The sequence below is a fragment of the Schistocerca nitens genome, chromosome 11 (genome assembly GCF_023898315.1).
Source record: "Schistocerca nitens isolate TAMUIC-IGC-003100 chromosome 11, iqSchNite1.1, whole genome shotgun sequence".
NCBI lineage: Eukaryota > Metazoa > Arthropoda > Insecta > Orthoptera > Acrididae > Schistocerca > Schistocerca nitens.
The window spans coordinates 202,514,252-202,536,367 of NC_064624.1; the positions used below are offsets into that span (position 1 = coordinate 202,514,252).

General features: G+C 41.8%; 1 protein-coding gene and 1 non-coding gene across 2 annotated transcripts in view; both read left to right on the forward strand.

Moving 5' to 3' along the window:
- The window catches only part of LOC126212786 (uncharacterized), a 292,909-nt gene that overhangs the window by 218,357 nt on the left and 52,436 nt on the right, over positions 1 to 22,116 (forward strand). The window contains exons 21-24 of the mRNA XM_049940189.1: positions 3,760 to 3,828; positions 7,135 to 7,203; positions 10,785 to 10,844; positions 16,715 to 16,804. Of these exons, the coding sequence (XP_049796146.1) occupies positions 3,760 to 3,828; positions 7,135 to 7,203; positions 10,785 to 10,844; positions 16,715 to 16,804 (288 nt within the window). The remainder of the gene's footprint in view (positions 1 to 3,759; positions 3,829 to 7,134; positions 7,204 to 10,784; positions 10,845 to 16,714; positions 16,805 to 22,116) is intronic.
- On the forward strand, positions 15,180 to 15,252 carry Trnaa-agc (transfer RNA alanine (anticodon AGC)). Its single transcript has one exon. It is a non-coding gene; the product is annotated as a tRNA-Ala (tRNA).

Below are 22,116 nucleotides of genomic sequence, written 5' to 3' on the forward strand. Positions count from 1 at the left end.
ATATAAAATAATGAAAATACCTCATGAAGGGAGCTACCTCCTGGCAGATTGTGATACTGATGTAATTAAAGGCTTGTTCCCTCACATAGACCTGAAGAAGTATTATCAATAATGAGCAAAATATAGATTCAAGAAACACTGAATGATACCAAGACTACACTCAGTGGACTAAATAAAAGCACCAATGGATAAATACGTACTTATACTAACTTACAAAGAAAATTAAAGAATGTACCGACGATTTCCATGAGATACCTTCTTGGTATCAACAACAATGACAACGCTGAAATACGATTTATCCTCTCACCGAACAGCGAGGATGGATGATTTAAAAGTGGAATTAAGAGGAAAAAAAAAGGACCAAATCCTTTCTGGTTAAACAAGTGGCCTGATAAGGGTTTTGGCCTGGGATGCCAATCGTCGAACCCGGCTGTGATCCCTGCCTTGCACAGTCGGTTGAAGAACTGAGGGCTTCATCCAAGAAAAAAAAAAGTGTGGTGTGAATATGAAGTGATTAGTGCGAAGCGTTTCTAAGACAACCTATAAACAAATGTGGAATTTAGTTAAGGGCATTTTGTCTAGGCCCATTAACTCAACTTAAATATTGTAGAATGTATGTACTGACTTGTTGAGTGAATCTGAGAGTGAGTGTATTCGCCGAAACAAATACCCTCTCCTGCCACAGTACACAAAAAAAAAAAAAAAAAAGCCTGTTCTGTCTGGAACCCTCTTCAAGACATCACAGTCTGGGGGGCCGTGTAACATTACGAGTCAAGACAGCTATAACAGAACTTGAATAGTGTAAAGTTATCGTTAAAAACGCACGCCGCGCGATTTGTTACGATTTGGTCGGTCATAATAGTAGTAACATGCTTTTGAATACAATTAAAATATAACGGCGATATCTGTTTAGCGTTATTGGAAATAATATGTAATAAATTCATGGGTATGGTAGCCGATCCTATAAGAAGAGGTAAAATTGGGCATATTAAGGTGTTTTGCTTTATATCGACTAAGCCGATGATACGGCGTCTTTTTTTTCCGTTTACTCTTAGAAGAAGGAAAAAAAAAAAAACAAGTAACGATGTGCTAATTGTGCGTTGTGGAAAATATAGGGGCGAATTTTAAATAGCTACAGTGTATAATCAGACTAAAAAATGGACTTTCAGTTACGTAAAATAGCGGACAGTGAAGTGTGGTCATTAAATTGAGTACACCTACAGGGCGGTAAATTCCGGAATAAGTATATTCGCATCTCACGAGGGACGCGATATTGAGACCGTTTTTTTTTTTTATTATATCACGGAGAACGGGCTTCAATTTACAAAAAACGAGAAAAGCTGTATCATTATCATTGACTGTTGGTGTCAAGTAACCAAAACTGTTCATCAAAGGGTTTCGGTGAATGAGTGGTGAATGTGAAATGAAACTGTGAACAAAGTTATGTTAAATAAAGCAGAAGAGACAAGACAGTTTGGTAGTACCTGTTATTATTCCATAAACTGTAACATTTCTTCTCGTTGTACGAAGCCTTTATAGACGATCGTTATGACAATTTGCTTTGAAGGGATCTCGTTACGAGTTAAGTTTTGGGGACCTGGTCAACAGGGGATAGTTCGTAGATCTTAAGTGCTGCAGCTATTCTGGAATCAGGTGCTACCGTGACCGTTGTGTGTTGTCAGTGGCTTAAGGTCATCATATCTCATGCTCTAAGATCGACGCGCCTTTCCTCTTGGTATAACGGTGTCTCACGGTAACCACGACAACGCAGACGGCGAAGGAAGACACGGTAGACCGTACCAGATAGGGTCGATAGAAGAGATAGAGAAGATCCGACGGAGAGCAGCGCGCTTCTTTACAGGGTCATTTAGTAATCGCGAAAGCGTTACGGAGATGACAGATAAACTCCAGTGGAAGACTCCGCAGGAGAGACGCTCAGTAGCTCGGTACAGGCTTTTGTTGAAGTTTCGAGAACATACCTTCACCTAGGAGTCGAGCAGTATATTGCTCCCTCCTACGTATATCTCGCGAAAAGACCGTGAGGATCAAATCGGAGAGATTAGAGCCCACACGGAGGCATATCGACAATCCTTCTTTCCACGAACAATACGAGACTGGAATAGAAGGGAGAACCGATGGAGGTACTCAAAGTACCCTCCGCCACACACCGTCAGGTGGCTTGCGGAGTATGGATGTAGATGTATATAAGTGACTTTGACAAAGGACAGATTATTATTATGCACAGCTTGTGAACGAGTATCTCGAAAGCAGTAAAGCTTGTCGAACGTTTACGTGCTACTGTTGTGAACATCTACAGAAAGAGGTAGACAGACAGTCAAACGGCCATTAGGGACTGAATGGTAGGACGTCACAGAGTGTAGTGTTTTGAGGCTCATCTGCTGTGCAAAGTTGGCTAGTCGGTGATCTGTGGTATCTCTGCCGAGAGAGCACAACACTGCTGCACGTACAAGTCATTTGGAGCACACTGTTCAGCGTACATCGTCGAACGCGTAGCTCCACAGCAGACCACCCCTATATGTTCGCGTGTCGACATGACGACACCGTCGATTAAGATTGCAGTGGGCACGGGACCGTCGGAATTCGACAGTTGATCGACGGACACGTGTCGGTGGCTCTTCGGGTGAATTACATTTTTGCTACACTAGTTTGACGGTTGTCTCCACAAATGCCATCATTGAGGTGAGCGGTGGCACGGAAGGTCTGGTACGCGACAGATGCAGGCTGGTGGGAACAGTATTATGTTATGGGAGGCATTCTCCTGCACTTGGATGGGACCTGTGGTAGTAATAAAAGATATGCAGACGGCTGTGAACCACACGCATCCCTTCGTACTCGGCAACCGAATTCACCCCTACGTAAACCCTATTTCACCCCCACGTAAATCCTACGGAACCCATCTGGCTCACTGTCGGATGCCATCAATGAGTATACAGATCGGCGGACCATTATTTACACAAATTATATGACCTGTGCGTAGACGTGTGTTGCCACATACCTACCTCCACAAATCTACAACAAACTGCTCAGTCATAATATTTTGGCTCATCAGTGTATGCCCGTGATTCACCAAGTATTACCACAGCCACTGTATCCAAATACGTGTAATGAACATTTAACTGATGATCAAATACTGAATGTTAATGAGGGTTACTTTGGAACTGTAAATCTGAATGAATGAACAGCTGATGAAATTGTGCTCGTATTGTGTCTACAGCTAAAAAATCACATTGACAGCGAGACATATTTTGGACACAAAAAATGAAAAATATTTTTGTTGAGGACTGAGATAACTGATTATGACTGTCAATTTTATTTTTAATTATCAGTCAAACTTCAGTCCAGCTGCACAGTAACTGTAGCAAATGTATCGAGTAAATTAACTCGTAGAACTCGTTAAAGTCAATAGTCAGAAAATGGGAGGAAGCTCGAGCTGTAACAGTAAAGGATATCATTGTGTATGTGTATACTGCAAATTAGCAACCTGTGTGCAAGCGAATGTGAGTGCGTAGTGTCAGACGATGCTCACTCGCCCGTGTAATTAGGTGAGGCGTGAGGCAAGGTCGATCGTATTTGGCAACTTTTGCTGAGCTGTGCAAGGTGTATATGCACTCTCCCTCGCGTATCACAGCTTCGTGCGGACCACTCAGATGCGCTTGCAGGGCTCTGGGGCAGACTAGTTTCTTCCGTGTCAGTTGCACTCTGTATCGCAACTGTACTTACTCGTTTTCTTTCTTTCAGGTGGAAGCTGACCCACTCGTGCCTCCACAGCAAGAGATTGAGACCATATTCGTCAAGGAAGAGACTTCGGTAAGTACCGTAACTAATCTGTCTTCACATTCGTACGTATTCTCTGCGAGACAGTGTGTACACCACAACGGAAGGTGCTCTGTGTGGTATTAGACCTTTAACTGCTGCGGAAAGCACTGTCGACACGTTTGTGTGTCCCATTTCACTGACTTCTCACTGCTGTCCTATCTCTGTGAATAAAAAAAAAAATTGAGTATTTATCATACAACATGTGGGCCTCTTCTGGTGCTATCATTTGCAAAAAAAAACAGGTTTCGCTGTTTGAAGCAATTATGACCACAGGATTCACAATGCCCAGAGATAGAAATGGACATGCCGTGCAGGACCGTCTGTCAGGTATAAAAATCGATAACTCGAGAAGTGACTGGGGTATCGTTCTGGTCTCAGTTTTAAATAAAATTCTCTACATTCTGTACACTGCAGTGTAAGAGCTAAAAACAACCAGATGCAAAGTTCATGCAATGTGTTTTTACCACTGCAAAATCTTTAAAATTTCGTGCTATGTTTTGCTTAATTTAATGCAGCGCAGTAATTGTGACAAATAACAAAAAGAAGCTCAGTCCTTTATAGGATGCTTTTTTCTTATTAATAAAATAAATAATAAACTTGTCTCTGATATATTATTCAGAAAATAAAGTAATGTTAGGTTGATCATATGAACAGCTAGTTCAAATAATGTGCCCCAACTGCAAGTGATTAAGCTTAACAAATACAGTTCATTGTTCATAAATTCACACAATAACTAATAGGGTGGCAATAAGCTACAGCACGATTAAGTGAATTGAAAGTAGATCACATCTGGGGTATAATGCTTAAAAACACACTATATAGGACTAAAATAACTAAAAATTGGTCAGAGTTAAACTCCACACTAACTCAGAGAATCAGAAGTGTAATCAATACACAATATATTAATCCTAAGTGCCAAAGTCCCCCACTGGAAAACTGGGTTAAAATTCAGACTTAGTGCAACTAATTCAAAGTTCGGATCAGCTTCTCGTACAAAAATGCAAGTTCTCGTGAACAACTGGCAGCAATAAAATAAAAAATTCCTGACCACTGCAGAAAATCTCTAAGTCCCCACTGAGCAGACATAAAACATTTCAGAGCATCACGACAGATGATGCAAAAATTTCTTTCACCAAAGTGCGTGTGGCTGACTTCCTTCCTGTTCAGTCTGTCATCTCCCTAGCATCTACAACTCCATCCAGAATAGTGTGAACAAGCGAGCTGCCCGCCACGGCTTTTAACCCCTCTGCTGTCTCCTTCACAGAAAAACCGTGCATATACTCCACTTAATGTTTTTTATGGTATCACCAACCTTACTTGCAACTTTTTATGCATTACTATAATTAAAAATCTGAATGCGTCACTAGATGCACACTAAAAATATAAACGAAATAAATTAAACTGTGTCATATTCCAATTCGTGTGTAGTAGTTTGCCCGCAGATTAATGCTAAACAAATGTGAGTCTTTTTGTTGCACCAATCAAAACAATTCACAGAGTCTGTGACTTAATTATTACAATACATATCAATATGGCTTCTCTTTCTTACAGTGATTTTTCCTGCTCCTTTCACTGCCACGACGACAGTCAGAATTGGCATAGCTGTTTTTTTAATTACAGGCAAAACTATACGGATTTATAAATTATGAATTAAAAAGGATAATTTAAATATAGTCTTACAAACTAAGTGTTGTAAGCGGTGTTTAATCGTGTCTGTCGATGCTTACTACCTTGCAAATTGTGTAGGTGTCTCAGGCTAAATGATATATCAATTTTAATTAAAAGTTGAAATAAATTGTTTCTTGCAGATAAGTCAATTACACTACGAAACTTTCGAATTGTTCTGTCGTCACGCATTAATAATCACGACAAATTGATAGGTCAGTGTCTTTGGTGCCATAAAAAATGTGAAAGTTATTAACTATTTATTAAAATTCAGTTAATTGAAACTTTGCGGTGCTTTTAACTTTGCCTAGTCACACGACATTGTACATCTGTGAAATGTGTTGTGAATAGAGTCATTAGTAAAGAAGTAATAAATTGAAACATCATACATGATGCAGCAGTTTCTCATGCACCTCAGGATTTATGTCATCATATCTCTTGAACTGTATCGTGTACAATGATATATTTTTGTAGGTACGTTCAGCAGCAAATGTGAATATTTATGACGTTGTATCTCCTGAACCGAGTGTTGTACAATGATATAATTTTTGTGGTACATTCATTGGCATATGTGAATACTGTCTGCACAGTGTCTCGTGAATACATTGGTAGTAAAGAAGTAATAAATTAAAACGTCACGCTTCATGTGGCAGTTTCGCTGCACGGACAGTGAAAATGTGGTAAGTAACAAACTTTTTTCCTTCCATCATTTGGTGGGGCGTGAGGGTCAGTGAAGAAAAGATTTGTAAAGGTCTGAATTATGCGTAAAGTTTGTTGCAAGTCTCAAAGTGTTCCCACTCTCAAAAACTGGATAACTAAAGTACTCTCGTGATATGTGCCACACTGCTTTTTCACCCCCACCCCTTTGATAGGTAGGTGGTTCCTAACACCACAGTGATTCTTTCTAGTAAATAATATGTATACTACATTTTGTTGAATCGGTCCAGTGGTTTAGGAGGAGATGTTGAATGTACATACATACATTTTTAAAATTTGGATGGATATAATTTTTGGAGCATTATTTTATGAATTAAAGCTATTTAAAATTATAAAAAAGCTATTTAACTGATCAATTCCCACTGCATCCCGTGACACTGTCCTGCAAGACAGTGAAATGAATCATCTAGCGTAAGTGGAAACATAGCTGGAATATTTTTATGTTCTGATCACACTTTATTCACATGATACACTTGAAGTGCACCATTTTTTTTTTTTTTTTTTTTTTTTTTTTTTTTTTTTTTTTTTTTACCGGTTTTGAAACATTTTACTTGCCGCTTCTCCAGCAACCTGGACTTCGGCTGCACTAGATTTATATGGGCACAAGACAGGAAAGTATTTTCTGTTTACTTTCTGGTGACACTTTGTTCTTTGGCCTGCACACTCACAGTTGAATTTCAGCATCCAGCTTTGGTAGAGATGACTATATTCCCCCTTAAGAAATTTAATATTAAAACGTAGTGTTGTAGGTAGGGTAGACAGTACCAATTATATTAATTGTTGTGGGCACCAAATTATTTAGTGTCCGCTGTGCATATGCAATTTGCAACACATTGTAGACAATACATTTGAGTGATGACGACGTCATACACATATACGTGCACCTGAGAGTTAACTCTGTCCACTCTTTTTCAGTTTCTGCACGAATGGGAGTCGCCCGACGGTCTCAGTATTGCACGGGATCCCCTGAGCTTCGAGGAAGAGGTGAGTGCGTCCTCATTTTTCTGTTATTCTCGTGTCGCTTTGAATAACTGCATTGCATAGCATTCATTGTTTGAAAGCCGAGTAGTGGAAGCTGGAATTTAATCGAAGGCAGGTACGAACTGTGTTCCCGAGCAGGCTTCGATCCTAGAGTCTCACCTTTCACGTGCAGTGACTCCTTAATAGTGCTGTCTGTCTCTGTAAAATTAATGGTTTACAGGCTCAATAAACTGCTGCAAGTTGTGGAATCGGGTAACAGCCACAAAGTAAAGAGTGTAGATTATCGTATTGAGAAATGTGAACAGTGAAAAGACTGCTAAATGTTTAAGCTTTTGGACAAAAAAGTCCCTCGTCCAAAATACGAATCACTCACGTGAACTCAGTTGGCAACACGTTACCACTGTCTCTGGCCGTTGACCCGTTATAGCGAGAAACGTGATTGGTCTCACCGGGTGATACATGTCGTGATTGGTCTCACCGGGTGATACATGTCCGTCGATCTGTGTTCCAATCTCATTGACCGTGTCCTCACTACGATTGCAGTTGATGATGTCTGATCAAATTGGGCACGTTTTGTGGTCGTCTGCTGTGGAGCCCTACTTTCAACAATGTGAGATTGACACTGTTTTCCAAAGCACTTGTGCCTACACCGGCATTGTAGTCTGTAGTCAGATTTACGACATATTGCTGTCTGTCCTTACAGAGCAGGCAAGCCTCCAGTGTTTATGTTTAGTTACAAGTGGTGGATGCAATTTTTTAGTGACAAGTCGTGGATGTAAAACGAGTCCTTGCCTTTCTCAGTTTCACCGTCCGACACTTCCCACATGTTCTTCAGTGGCCCTTATGTCAGTAGATTTCCCCATTTGTATTGTTGATAGAGTGATTCCCCATTTGTGCATTTGATGCTCAAAACGCCGCTAGAGTGAGCAATTTTGTTGAAACTGATCCACATTTAACGGTAGTATATCATCAAAATGGATGATGTTTCTTGCTACCTAAGGTGAAGATACTGATCATAATTTAGGATACTTTAAATACTGTACAACATCACTCTCACTTTGGGTGATGTCAGCTCTCAGAACAAAATAGAGGAATGGCCAGTTCTCATGTAGCACAGATCAAATAAGGCAAGTACTTCCTCTCTGATATATTCTCGCATCTCACTGTCATTGACTTAACCTCTGTGTTGTGTGTTCATTTATTCTCTGCAAGCTACTGTACAGCTCATGTTGGAATGTCCATTGACCAATATTATCAGTTTACTTGCTATTCATGTACTGAGCATGGGAAAATGACAGCCAGTATGCCCCCTAATCTCTTCTATGCTGATCTCTTCATCCCCACGCAAAATTTATAATCGTGGCAGCTTACTGACCATGGAGTCTACTTCAGGTAAAAGTCTTTGTAAACTTACCTGATAGGGTTTCTCAAGAACTGTATCATCTTTCTTTTGAAGATTCCCATTTGAGTCCCCCAGGCATTTCTGTTACATTTTCGAATTTATTTTCGTGAGAACTTTGAACACTGGAACAGTATTTTTTTTTATGGAATTTATTTATTTCTTCTGTCATTTTTAATATTTTTGTCTTCATTCCCCCCCCCCTCCCCCCACCTCTGTTTTCCGCCCTCTCCTTTTTCACTTTTCTCAAAGGATTTAATTATAGTATTCACACGACTTTACTTTTCTGTCTTTCATCTATCTTTGCTCCCCATTTTACTCTTCAATTGTCTTTTCAATTGGTGCAGTGTACTGTTTTTGATTTCCTACTCTCTGACACCTCTCACTTTGTCTTTGTCTCCCCTCATACTCTGGACAGCTTTGCTTCTCTTGGCCAGGGATCTGAAGGACAGGCCCTTAATTTCCAACCTCTTCCAATCTATCCCTCTTCATCCTTGAAGAAGAAACTTCAAATATCAAAACTGTTAATTTTTTTTTTTACTTCTGTTTTGAAGTCTTGCTATCAGTTAGTACTTGGAATGTTGCAAATATTCCTGAAGAATTTTTCTGTGTCTACTATATTGCACATTTTGAATATCTTTAAGAAGTCATTTGTGTAGCCGTAGGATCAGGCTGTAATTCTTTTTACATCATCTTCTGATGTAAATGGCAATACAAAGTAATACCCTTATGTGGCTGTCCTCTCTTTCTTTTTGTAATTTTAACAGTGCTCTCAAAGATGTGGATTGAATTTTTCATTTGATACAAAGCAATATCCTTTGTATAGAAGTGCATGTTCCACTCAGGCATGTGTAGTCATACATAAAAAGCAAAAGAAAACACTACAGGTACACAAATCAAAATTTCTGTATGAATTTTACATACAAGTCTGTAGAATCTCAGAATAAACAGCTAATTTTACGGTTTCATCTATTTCTACATGGATACTCTGCAAATCACATTTAAGTACTGGCAGAGGGTTCATTAAACCACCTTCACAATAAATATCTATTATTCCAATTTTGTACTGCACACAGAAAAAATGAACACCTATATCTTTCAGTGCGAGCTTTCCCGTATTTTATTATGGTGACGGTTTCTCCATATGTCGGTGGGCGTCATCAAAATATTTTCGCATTTGGAGGAGAAAGTTGGTGATTGAAATTTCACAATAAGATTCTGCCATTCTGCTGCAATGGAAAACACCTTTGTTTTAATGATGTCCACCCCAAATCCTGTCTCATTTCAGTGACACTTTCTCCCCTATTTCGCGATAATACAAAACGTGCTGCTCTTTTCTGAACTTTCTTGATGTACTGTCAATCGTATCTGGTAAGGATCCCACACTGCAAAGCAGTACTCTAAAAGAGGGCGGACAAGCATAGTGTAGGCAGTCTCTTTAGTGGATCTGTTATATTTTCTAAGAGTCCTGCCAATAAAATGCCTTCTTTGGTTAGCAACAAATTTACGGTTCTTTGATTCGACTGGTTCATCGTGCAACCGAAGTTTAACAGATTTTTTTTTTTTTAGCACTCGTGTGGATGACCTCACACTTCTCGTTATTCAGGGTCAGTTGCCAATTTTCACACCGTACAGACACCTTTTCTAAATTGTTTTGCAATTTGTTTTGAGCCTCTGGGGACTTTACTAGAAGATAACCAACAGCATCATCTGCAAACAACCTAAGATGACCACTCAAATGGTCTCCTAAATAGTTTATATAGATGAGGAACAGCAAAGGGCCTATAACACTAACTTGAGGATTGCCAGAAATCACTTCCATTTTACTTGATGACTTTGTCAGTTACTACGAACTGTTCGTATTCTTCATGTAACAAGGGGCACTGTAATTCTGATACCTGAGCAGTCCAGTATGGGTAGAATTTTGATATGCTGGGCATGTGTGTGCCCCCCCCCCCCCCCCCCCTCACACACACACACACACACAGAGCATCGTGTTGTCACTTGTATTCAACTGTATCAATGCATTTGGTGCATACGTCTAAGCTCACTCCCTGCAATTACATGTTTTACCACCTTTTTTGTGATACAGATTCTGCATTTATGTTACCTGAAAAATCCCAGTGATTAAAATGTATTTCATCAAATGTGGTTTTGTTTTATTTTTATTATTGGCTTGTTGCAGGTCGAAGGACCTACCGATGATCTGATTCCTATTTGTGATCTGCAGACCATTAAGACAGAGGTAATGTAGCTGCTACATGACAAGTTAATTCTTTGCTTGTCTCAGTAATGTTGCTGGCTGTTATTTAGTTTCAAGCTACATATATGGATGGCTGTGGATGCGTAGAGCTGCAGTATCCCCTACATACATGTGTTATTTCCTCTTATAAATAGAAAATAATTTTGTAGAAATTATCTGATCGACGATGTTACGACGACAAGTATTGTGCGGTATCAATATTGAACAAAAATGCAGAAGGACAATCTCTCACATGTTGTGACGGGTGCATGACATAAAAAAATACTAACATCGTCAGAGCCATTTTTAGCCTTCAAATCGGTGCTCTTTTTGTTGTGTAACGGCACACCCTCACACATGTGACCACACAGACACCTAAATACACCAGTCTGCGACGAGTAACAGAGCCTGCCGTAAATACGTTGTTGATGCCAGTCGGTTGAGTATGCTCGAGTCCTGTGGTTACTGTGAATTTAAACATCAGTCTAATTACAAACATTATAAAGAAAATAATATTTATAGGCAAGCTAAGGTGTTGTAAACTGTCAGTTTGTGTAACATATCAGAATCGTTGAATTTATTTTTCTGAAGCTATTGTTGGATATCATTCTGATGACATTGCTGTTTGAAGATGTTGACATTTGTGTGTGGCACAAGTGCCATAGTTAATTTGACTTGTACCAAATGTGTTGCCCTCCTGTTGCTAGGTCATTAAATACTGACTATATGAAGCAACAATATTGAATGAGTTTGGCAGAGTAACAGCAGAGTAACAGCTGGAAGTGTGTAAAAAGTTGACTCAGAAGACACACGCCATTCTTGCGATGTCAAGTAATTTATCTTGCATTCAAAAATATCCTCTATAGGATTATGTGTGAGGAAAGCTGATGTATAAAATAAACTAAAATGACTTTTGTTGAGCATTGTTTGCGTATTTTTTCTCATATTGTGACTTACAGAAGTATCAGAAACATATCAACCACACACTGATGCACAGCAGTCTATTTATGCGTCAGTTTCGAAAGAAATTAATGAGTGGTAACTGGACACTCAGTGTTCTCTTTACATTAAGGAAATAATTGGTTCGTTAAAATTGAGAATCTATACCAAACTTAAAATGTAGAGTATAATAGAGAGAAACATTCCACGTGGGAAAAATATGTCTAAAAACAAAGATGATGTAACTTACCAAAGGAAAGCGTTGGTATGTTGATAGACACACAAACACACACACAAAATTCAAGCTTTTGCAACCCACGATTGCTTCATCAGGAAAGAGGCAAGGAGAGGGAAAGACGAAAGGATGTGGGTTTTAAGGGAGAGGGTAAGGAGTCATTCCAATCCCGGGAGCGGAAAGACTTACCTTAGGGGGGAGAAAGGGACAGGTATACACTCGCGCGCACACACACACATCCATCCACACATATACAGACACAAGCAGACATTTGTAAAGGCAAAGAGTTTGGACAGAGATGTCAGTCGAGGAGGAAGTACAGAGGCAAAGATGTTGTCGAATGACAGGTGAGGTATGAGCGGCGGCAACTTGAAATTAGCAGAGGTTGAGACCTGGTGGGTAACGGGAAGAGAGGATATACTGAAGGGCAAGTTCCCATCTCCGGAGTTCTGATAGGTTGGTGTCAGTGGGAAGTATCCAGATAACCCAGACGGTGTAACACTGTGCCGAGATGTGCTGGCCGTGCACCAAGGCACGTTTAGCCACAGGTTGATCCTCATTACCGACAAACACTGTCTGCCTGTTTCCGTTCGTGCGAATGGACAGTTTGTTGCTGGTCATTCCCACATAGAAAGCTTCACAGTGTAGGCAGGTCAGTTGGTAGATCACGTGGGTGCTTTCACACGTGGCTCTGCCTTTGATCGTGTACACCTTCCGGGTTACAGGACTGGAGTAGGTGGTGGTGGGAGGGTGTACGGGACAGGTTTTACACCGGGGGCGGTTACAAGAGTAGGAGCCAGAGGGTAGGGAAGGTGGTTTGGGGATTTCATAGGGACGAACTGAGAGGTTACGAAGGTTAGGTGGACGGCGGAAAGACACTCTTGGTGGAGTGGGGAGGATTTCGTGAAGGATGGATCTCATTTCGGGGCAGGATTTGAGGAAGTCGTATCACTGCTGGAGAGCCACATTCTATGTGGGAATGACCAGCAACAAACTGTCCATTCGCACGAATGGACACAGGCAGACAGTGTTTGTCGGTAATGAGGATCACCCTGTGGCTAAACATGCCCGGGTGCACGGCCAGCACATCTCGGCACAGTGTTACACCGTCCGGGTTATCTGGATACTTCCCACCGACACCAACCTGTCAGAACTCCGGAGATGGGAACTTGCCCTTCAATATGTTCTCTCTTCCCGTTACCCACCAGGCCTCAACCTCCGCTAATTTCAAGTTGCCGTCGCTCGTACCTCACCTGTCATTCGACAACATCTTTGCCTCTGTACTTCCGCCTCGACTGACATCTCTGCCCAAACTCTTTGCCTTTACAAATGTCTGCTTGTGTCTGTATATGTGCGGATGGATATGTGTGTGTGCGCGAGTGTATACCTGTCCTTTTTTTGCCCCTAAGGTAAGTCTTTCCGCTCCCGGGATTGGAATGACTCCTTACCCTCTCCCTTAAAACCCACATCCTTTCATCTTTCCCTCTCCTTCCCTCTTTCCTGATGAAGCAACCGTGGGTTGTGAAAGCTTGAATTTTGTGTGTGTGTTTGTGTTTGTTTGCGTGTCTATCAACATACCAACGCTTTCGTTTGGTAACTTACATCACCTTTGTTTTTAAAATGTAGAGTATTACATGTAGCCGTAGGTATTTTCCAAGTGTGCCACAGCGTGGTCTCTGTAACAAAATGTTACCTAGAATATGTTGTTGTTGTTGTCTTCAGTCCTGAGACTGGTTTGATGCAGCTCTCCATGCTACTCTATCCTGTGCAAGCTTCTTCATCTCCCTGTACCTACTGCAACCTACATCCTTCTGAGTATAACTCCACACATATTAATTGTGGTACAATTTGCTTGCAGATATTGTTTGGAGTGAAGGGTAGTACAAATATTATGTCAACAGTTTGAGTGATCAATTGGGAACTAATTCATTACTGGTTTCGAAACAGAACTGTCGAAAAGTCGATGGTCAGTTGTGTAATATATGTAAAAATGAAACAGATTTGTCAAGTTACTACTTTGTATAAAATTGTTTGTGAGATTACATCTTTGTCAGTAAGCCACCTTTCATCAGAATCAACACTCCTGGGTAGCATTTTTAGCTAAAATATTCAATGCTCAGGACATGATTCCTGCTGCCATTACAGCAGTATGGTTGCTGTGGAAGACTCTTACTGTTCTGACTTCAGCTGCTCCTTCATAGAGTCACATTTGGGAGACATCACACTTTTCTCATATCCAGCTAAACAGTTCATATTTTTTATACCTTTTACACAAATTGCTGTAAGGTGTATCAACTGTGTTTCAGCGTCACGGCATTTTGTTCCATCATTAAGGGTTTTTTTATGGGAACATTGTGGCCCTGAAAATTAGGTCATTCAGTTTGAAATGCACCTTATTAAAAGTTAATTACCTCGTTAAGTATGTTGAATAGTGCCATTTTCCTGGATGAGCTACTATTTGTTCAAAATAAATAATCACCTCACATGAGTGACTATAGAGAGATCTACTATTTAGTTGTACTTTGACGTAGCCCACAGTCTGTCCCGATAAGGGCCAGTCTGCAACCGTTTGCCGATGACGCTGTAGTGTATGGGAATGTGTTGTTTAGTGACCGTACAGATGTACAGGGTGACCTGGACAGAATTGCTATTCCTTATGAAAAATGGGAGCTTGCTCTGAATATCAGAAACTGTAAACTAATGCAGATGAGTAAGGGAAACAGTTGTGTGATGATCAAATACAGAATTAGTGGTGTGCTGCATGATGGTCACATTGCAAATCAATGGAATAATCATATAAGGACAGTAATAGGGAAGGCAAATGGTCAACTCTGATGTAATGGGAGAATTCTAGGCAAGTATAGTTCATCTATAAAGGAAACAGTGTATAGAAAACTGTTGTGACCCCTTCTCAAGTAGTACTGAGTGTTTTGGGTCCCCACCAGGCTGCATTAAAGAAAGACATCCAGGCAATTTAGAGGTGTGTTGCTAGATTTGTTACCACTAGCTTTGTGAGGAATACGGAGACGATTCGGGAACTCGAATGGGAATCCCTGGGGGCAAGGTGATGTTCATCTTGCAATACATAAGGGAAAAATGAATTGAAGTTTGAGTTGGGGAGGGCACTCGGCTTAGGTAGTTGGTGCAGCAATGGTGACCATTGTGCTGTGGTAGTGTAATGGTTAGCATTTCTGCCTAGCAAGCAAGAAGACCCGAGTTCGAGTCCCGGCCGCAGCACAAATTTTAATTCATTTCATCTGCTTCGATCATTACTGTCGAGGAAGTTTAGAGAACTGGCGTTTGCGGCTGACTGCAGAATGATTCTGCTGCCGTCAGTGTACGTGTCACTGAAGGACGGTCAAGACCAGATAAGAGAAATTGGAGCTCGTGCGAGTGCACACTTTTCCCTAGGTTCACTTCTGAGTGGAACGTTAAAGGGAATTATTAGCGTCGGTAACAGATGTCTTCCGTCACAAGCATATGGGGGATTGCGGAGTATGTAAGTATGAAAGGTAATGTAGATGTGGTCACGGCTTCCAGTTTATTTGGTGAATGTTTAGAAACAGTCAAACTCTGTGTGCTTGCTTATGTTACCTGTGACCATAACACTCTTCAAAGACACTTGTCACCTAGATCTGGTGCACGAACTGCAAACATTTTCCTACCGAAAATCGATACACAGAAATAGCTGAGTTAACGTCATTAAAGATTCTTAAAGATGGACAGAGAAAATCTTTTGGAAGCACCAGTGGATTCAGAAATGCTTAATGCATTGAAGGGAGAGCTACAAAAGTATTCAGTTTTCTCACAGAAAAAATATTATTTCTCAACATATTTTAACAAACAAAGTTTTGAACATTTATGAACAGCTAAATTTTGTGTCCATGTGTGTTCTGAATAAAGAGCACAAGGTTTTGAAAGCAATAGGCTACCAAATACTGTATGTCTACAAATATCACTAAAAGCATTAAAATTTATGTTATAACTTGTTTGTCTCCACATCTTCCAGGTTAATCTAAAATAGTTTTCATTTCCAGATAAACGGTGGACAAACACACAGACATTTGTCGAGTCAAACATATGTGGAGGTTTACATTCCAGTCCCGTCCTTTTGCACTAAAAGGCATGTTAGGACATGTGACCTCTTGCATCATTTCTAAAAATCTATTTTCAAATTGTGCCAGAAGAAAGTGTTTCCTTTTCTACATATTTTCTTCCTGTGCCTTAAAATAGCACATTTGCGCAGTTTTTTAAGTTGTCCGGCAGCTATGGTTAAGGAAACTTTGTTCCTGTATGGCACAGGATAGTTTCAGTGTGCGGGATAGAAATTTGCCCTGCACATTTCTGGTCATTGATGAGACTTAATGCATGTGTTATGCACGTCAGTGATTGACCTCGTGAAATTTTATGTAGTGAAGTAAGTAAATATATTCCAGTCAATGTCCACATTAGCTTTTTGGTCCATATAGTGTTGACTTAAGATAGTTCAAAAATATTTTGGACAAACGAACTGGATGCTCAGTGTTGAAAATGCAGAATTTTCCCAATTAAAAAAGTTCAATAATGCAGGAATCAGATTTTGTACTTTTTTCCCCACGAGAAGTATTTCCTGGCCCTTTCCCATAAAATAATGCCCCAGTACTGTACTGGAACACATGCTTATAACTTCAATTAATACTGGCTATTTTCCTTTTTACAGGTTGTCGAAGATCCATTAGCAGTCTCGGGGCTCATCGACTGTATTAATGAGGATCAAGACTTTGGTTTAGGAACGGATACAACTGACGAAGTAAGTTTTCACATATCTTTCAAAATTCCCATAGATCTATAGTTGTGGGAGGTGACGTTCACCGTGTGCATAGTCTGTGATCAGCCATACAGGCCTCCTGTGCAAGCGTGCCAGGCAGCTCGGACAGTCTCGGCAGGGGTTTGGGTACGCTTCAGTGAGAAACCTACAAATATGGAGTTGTGGAATACTGTAATGCTGAACTGCTTAGAGAATTGCCAGTGAAACAGAACTTTGTATCAACCTCAGTTCTAGCAATATTATTGTTTCCTGCAGTCATTTAATGACGATTGCATTTAAGAACTCCAAGAACACGGTAAAGGAAAGGAATATCAGATGTGAAGAACATTAAGAAGAGAACAAGTGGCGAGTTCGAGAAGACAGCCGGGTTGATATTGATTGCCATTTGTTTTGAGATTGCCCAAACACGAAACAGTTTTTAGAGCAAAGCCATACATTCTTGACCTGATGAATTGTTCGAATATCAGAAAAACCTGCAAGAGACGTGCAATCTGGTCAGAATGCAACAACCACCTCATGTAAATTGAACCATATGTTCAGCATCACCAACTGGTACGAACAGTGTTGACAGTCACACATTTGGAATTTGAGGCTATACAACTTCTACACAGCAAAGGAAGGCCCAGGAGATCAGTATTACTAGGTGAATATCACATTCTGACACGAAGTAGCTCTACGTCTGCTGGCCTCACTGTTCTCATTGATCGTGCAGTGTTACGTGGCTTTATGCTTAGTTACAGACTTACTGTTTCATCAGTTGATTTGTTTTCACCACGTAACGCCCGCTGTTTACGTCCTCCTTCGTTGCTGAGCAATGTATCACTTTTCGTTCTGACGCCGCAACTCTTCCTTTCCTATATCTTTACTACTTTTTATCTATATAAATGATGAACTATTGGTTTTGCCGTTTAACAACTTTTTAATATCTGTGGAAGTATTACAGGCATCGGGTCCCACCTAATGTGTCACCCGCCTACACGTTTTGCGTGAACCTTTCGAGACTCGATCGATCTGTTTACAAAGAGAAAACAGAATCTCTCTTCCTTTGACGTCGTCCAACAATGACCTACGAAGCTCGACGCCCTCGTGGCCCGGGCTCTTCCGCGGCTCGCGGTAGTTTGCGGCATTCGTTTTATTCCTCGCCCACTTGCCGCTACGTCGAACTTTCGTGGTGGTGGTCGGGCAACGTCTTCCACGTTATCTGCAACGTAAATGAACTTTCTTCCCACAGTATTTCTGAAAACTCAAAAACAAACATAAAGAATATAATAATAATAACTGTTCTTAGAATTATTCGTATAAGTCTTGGTCGATTTAATGAGGGGTGGGACAGGCCTAAGCCTTGTGACACCACAATGGCTAAGTCAGTATCACAGAAAATGGCTTCCCGTCTACAGGTCTCAGAAGTGGAGCCATCGTGAATACTTGTACCTGCAAATGCACGTGCCATTATGGACTTACACTGGTGAGACAAAACATTACAGCCACTGCACAATACAAGACGGTGAAGTGCTTTTCGTGTTTGGCTCTTTGTGGTTGAAGCTGAGTCAGAACATTTCACGAGCTCTGTGACCCGACGTAATATCTGACGTATTTACCTTTTTCTTTTAATCCGTAGCCGTAGTTGATTCTTACGAAGTACAGGTCCTGCTACTTGGTGTCTCTGAAATACTGTTTGCAGCCGAGGAAAGGCTCGACTTCTTCACGTTCTGCAGACATCTGCTCAGATCACAAAAAAGCACATCCACTACTTTGCTTGTACAAACATGTATTTCCTTGAGTGAGTGTACAGATCAGAAGAGTGACTCCTGAATTAGAGTAGAACACAACTTTACATACGACATGCCGTGAAGGCTCAGCATGACATTCAAGAGTAGAGTATATTTTATTTGTCACGAAATTGTCTTGTATTTTGATTTCATTCTTTGAGAGTGTGGTTGCTGCTTGATAGTCAAGCCGCTGCTAAGCCACACTGCCAAAATTTAAAAGTTCCCACACACAGCAGGTGAAGCTGTTTATTGGTTGTCACACCTTGCTGTTTTCTCGTATTTCAGAGCTCCCGTTTAATGTCTGCACGTACAAAAACAAACACGTACGCACAGTGTATGTTCTGCAATTTACTTCCTACTTATAATAGAGGGAAACATTCCACGTGGGAAAAATATATCTAAAAACAAAGATGATGTGACTTACCAAACGAAAGCGCTGGCACGTCGATAGACACACAAACAAACACAAACATACACACAAAATTCAAGCTTTCGCAACCAACGGTTGCTTCATCAGGAAAGAGGGAAGGAGAGGGAAAGACGAAAGGATGTGGGTTTTAAGGGAGAGGGTAAGGAGTCATTCCAATCCCGGGAGCGGAAAGACTTCTTAGGGGGAAAAAAGGACAGGAATACACTCGCGCGTGCACACCCACATATCCATCCGCACGTATACAGACACAAGCAGACATGTAAAGGCAAAGAGTTTGGGCAGAGATGTCAGTCAAGGCGGAAGTACAGAGGCAAAGATGTTGTCGAATGACAGGTGAGGTACGAGCGGCAGCATCTTGAAATTAGCAGAGGTTGAGGCCTGGTGGGTAACGGGAAGAGAGAATATATTGAAGGGCAAGTTCCCATCTCCGGAGTTCTGACAGGTTGGTATCAGTGGAAAGTATGCAGATAACCTGGACGGTGTGACACTGTGCCAAGATGTGCTGGCCGTGCACCGAGGCATGTTTAGCCACAGGGTGATCCTCATTACCGACAAACACTGTCTGCCTGTGTCCATTCGTGCGAATGGACAGTTTGTTGCTGGTCATTCCCACATAGAATGCGTCACAGTGTAGGCAGGTCAGTTGGTAAATCACGTGGGTGCTTTCACACGTGGCTCTGCCTTTGATCGTGTACACCTTCCGGGTTACAGGACTGGAGTAGGTGGTGCTGGGAGGGTGCACGGGACAGGTTTTACACCGGGGGCGGTTACAAGGATATGAGCCAGAGGGTAGGGAAGGTGGTTTGGGGATTTCATAGGGACGAACTAAGAGGTTACGAAGGTTAGGTGGACGGCGGAAAGACACTCTTGGTAGAGTGGGGAGGATTTCGTGAAGGATGGATCTCATTTCAGGGCAGGATTTGAGGAAGTTGTATCCCTGCTGGAGAGCCACATTCAGAGTCTGGTCCAGTCCCGGAAAGTATCCTGTCACAAGTGGGGCACTTTTGTGGTTCTTCTGTGGGAGGTTCTGAGTTCGAGGGGATGAGGAAGTGGCTCTGGTTATTTGCTTCTGTACCAGGTTGGGAGGGTAGTTGCGGGATGCGAAAGCTGTTTTCAGGTTGTCGGTGTAATGGTTCAGGGATTCCGGACTGGAGCAGATTCGTTTGCCACGAAGACCCTACTTAAAATTATTATGTTGTGATTGTCTTTCCGTGAACTACATGAGGGGGGTGAAACATAACACTTCAACTGAATGCTGTCTAGAGGTGCTGCAGGCATACGGAAATGACTGGTAAAGGGCACCTAGAAATGTACATCTCAGCAATAGCAGAGGCAGTCGATTATTGACGGTACTAATGTTAAGAGCACCGACGGGAAGTGGTCGAAGGGCAGTGAAACCGTCAGAAGGTGAGAAGGTGTCAGACATCTGCACTCAATGTAGAATGTAGAAGTGAGAGGCATTCCTGCTTCCAAATTCAGGATAGGTACAATCTGTGGCAGATCTAGTGACAAACAACAATGCTGGTGCAGGCACGAGTGTTTCGGAGCACAGCATTTAGTCCACATTAATGAACAGGGGGTAAGTGGTCTTCACGTGTTCCCAAGTTGAGCCAGGGGGGTAAATTACGATCGCAGTGGGCCACGTCGTCATTTCGATTGGACTGCAGGTGAACGGACACGCGGTTGTACGAATGACGTTTCTTCCGATCCGGGTCGACGGTCGTGTCCAGATACACCGTTATCCGTGTGACGGCTGCTCGGAACATGCACTGTGCCACAGATTCTGGGTCGTGAAAGCGGTTTATACCGTGCCGGACGTACACCTGTCCTTCCGAAAGATCTGCGGCAGTGACTGGAAGCACCGTAACGGCTGTGGAATACGTGAATGTTATTACGGATCGTCTGCGTCCCCTGACGCTTCACATCCTCCCCGAGGGTGATGCGATCTTCCAGCAAGATAACTGTTTGTGTCACGAGGCCAGAATCGCACTGCAGTAATTTTTTAGGAACACGACAGCGAACTCACATTTATGTCTCTGACACCAGATTCGCTGAACCGGAAAAGATAAAACCCAGTCGAAGCACTAATAGGCACCAGCTTTACAGTCGCAAACCACCATCCTGTAATTTTCGGGAATCACATTACCTGTGTGTATACACCTGGTGCCGAGGTGCTCTGGAAACCTGACGTGACTTGTCAAATACGTGCCACAACTTGTCAAATATGTGCGACGCAGAACCACGGTTGTACAGGCTTCCGAAGTCGGACCGACGTGCCGTAAAAGGAGGTGGTGATAATATTTTGGACCACCAGTGTACAGTTATGTTGCTAGCGGCCTTCAGATCACCGACGAGGGTTGCCTCGAGTGTATTTCTCGGGAGAACGGAGAACAGTCTGACAGGTGTTTAGCAACATACGAAATCGTCAGAGCTGCCGATAAGATTACACTGCAAAAGGAAAGACTGCAGATCTTTCTTATCGCGCTGCACGGGTCCCGAGAGGCAAATCGGACGATCACACGGGCATACACGACACGGTTATAAAAGTCTGTCCACGGAAACCGAGTAATCTTGAATCGACTTCCCGACCGTCGCCGTATCGACTCTTCGATGCTAAAGAAGTAGGCGAGAAGTTAAATGAAAGCTCTCCACTGAGAATGTACCGTTTTAAGGAGAACAAAAATAGGTTCAAAATGTGCTTGACTTTGTGCTTGTGTTTACAAAAACACATTAAAAGTATATGATACCTCAGCATTAAGCGACTATAGCTTCCACAAGAACAACACATATGAACAGAGGCCTACGAGAGTGGTATCCATCGTTCTAGATGATGCTCGCACTCTTTACTTTCCTGTTCCCCTCACCGATAATGTACCAGCAGTGACAGTAATATCTCAGTGTGTCAGAAAACAACTGTCTGTTCCTTCTATGTGCCCCTTTATACAGTATATCAATGTCACGGAGCAGCACTGCTAGGGGTCAGCCACCTTTCGTTTCACTCTCCTTTCCGTACTGACTGACACACTGCTCAGTGCCAAGATACTGACTGTTTACACTCCAGTGTCCACTTCCTCATTCGGGTAAACCCGCGAGAT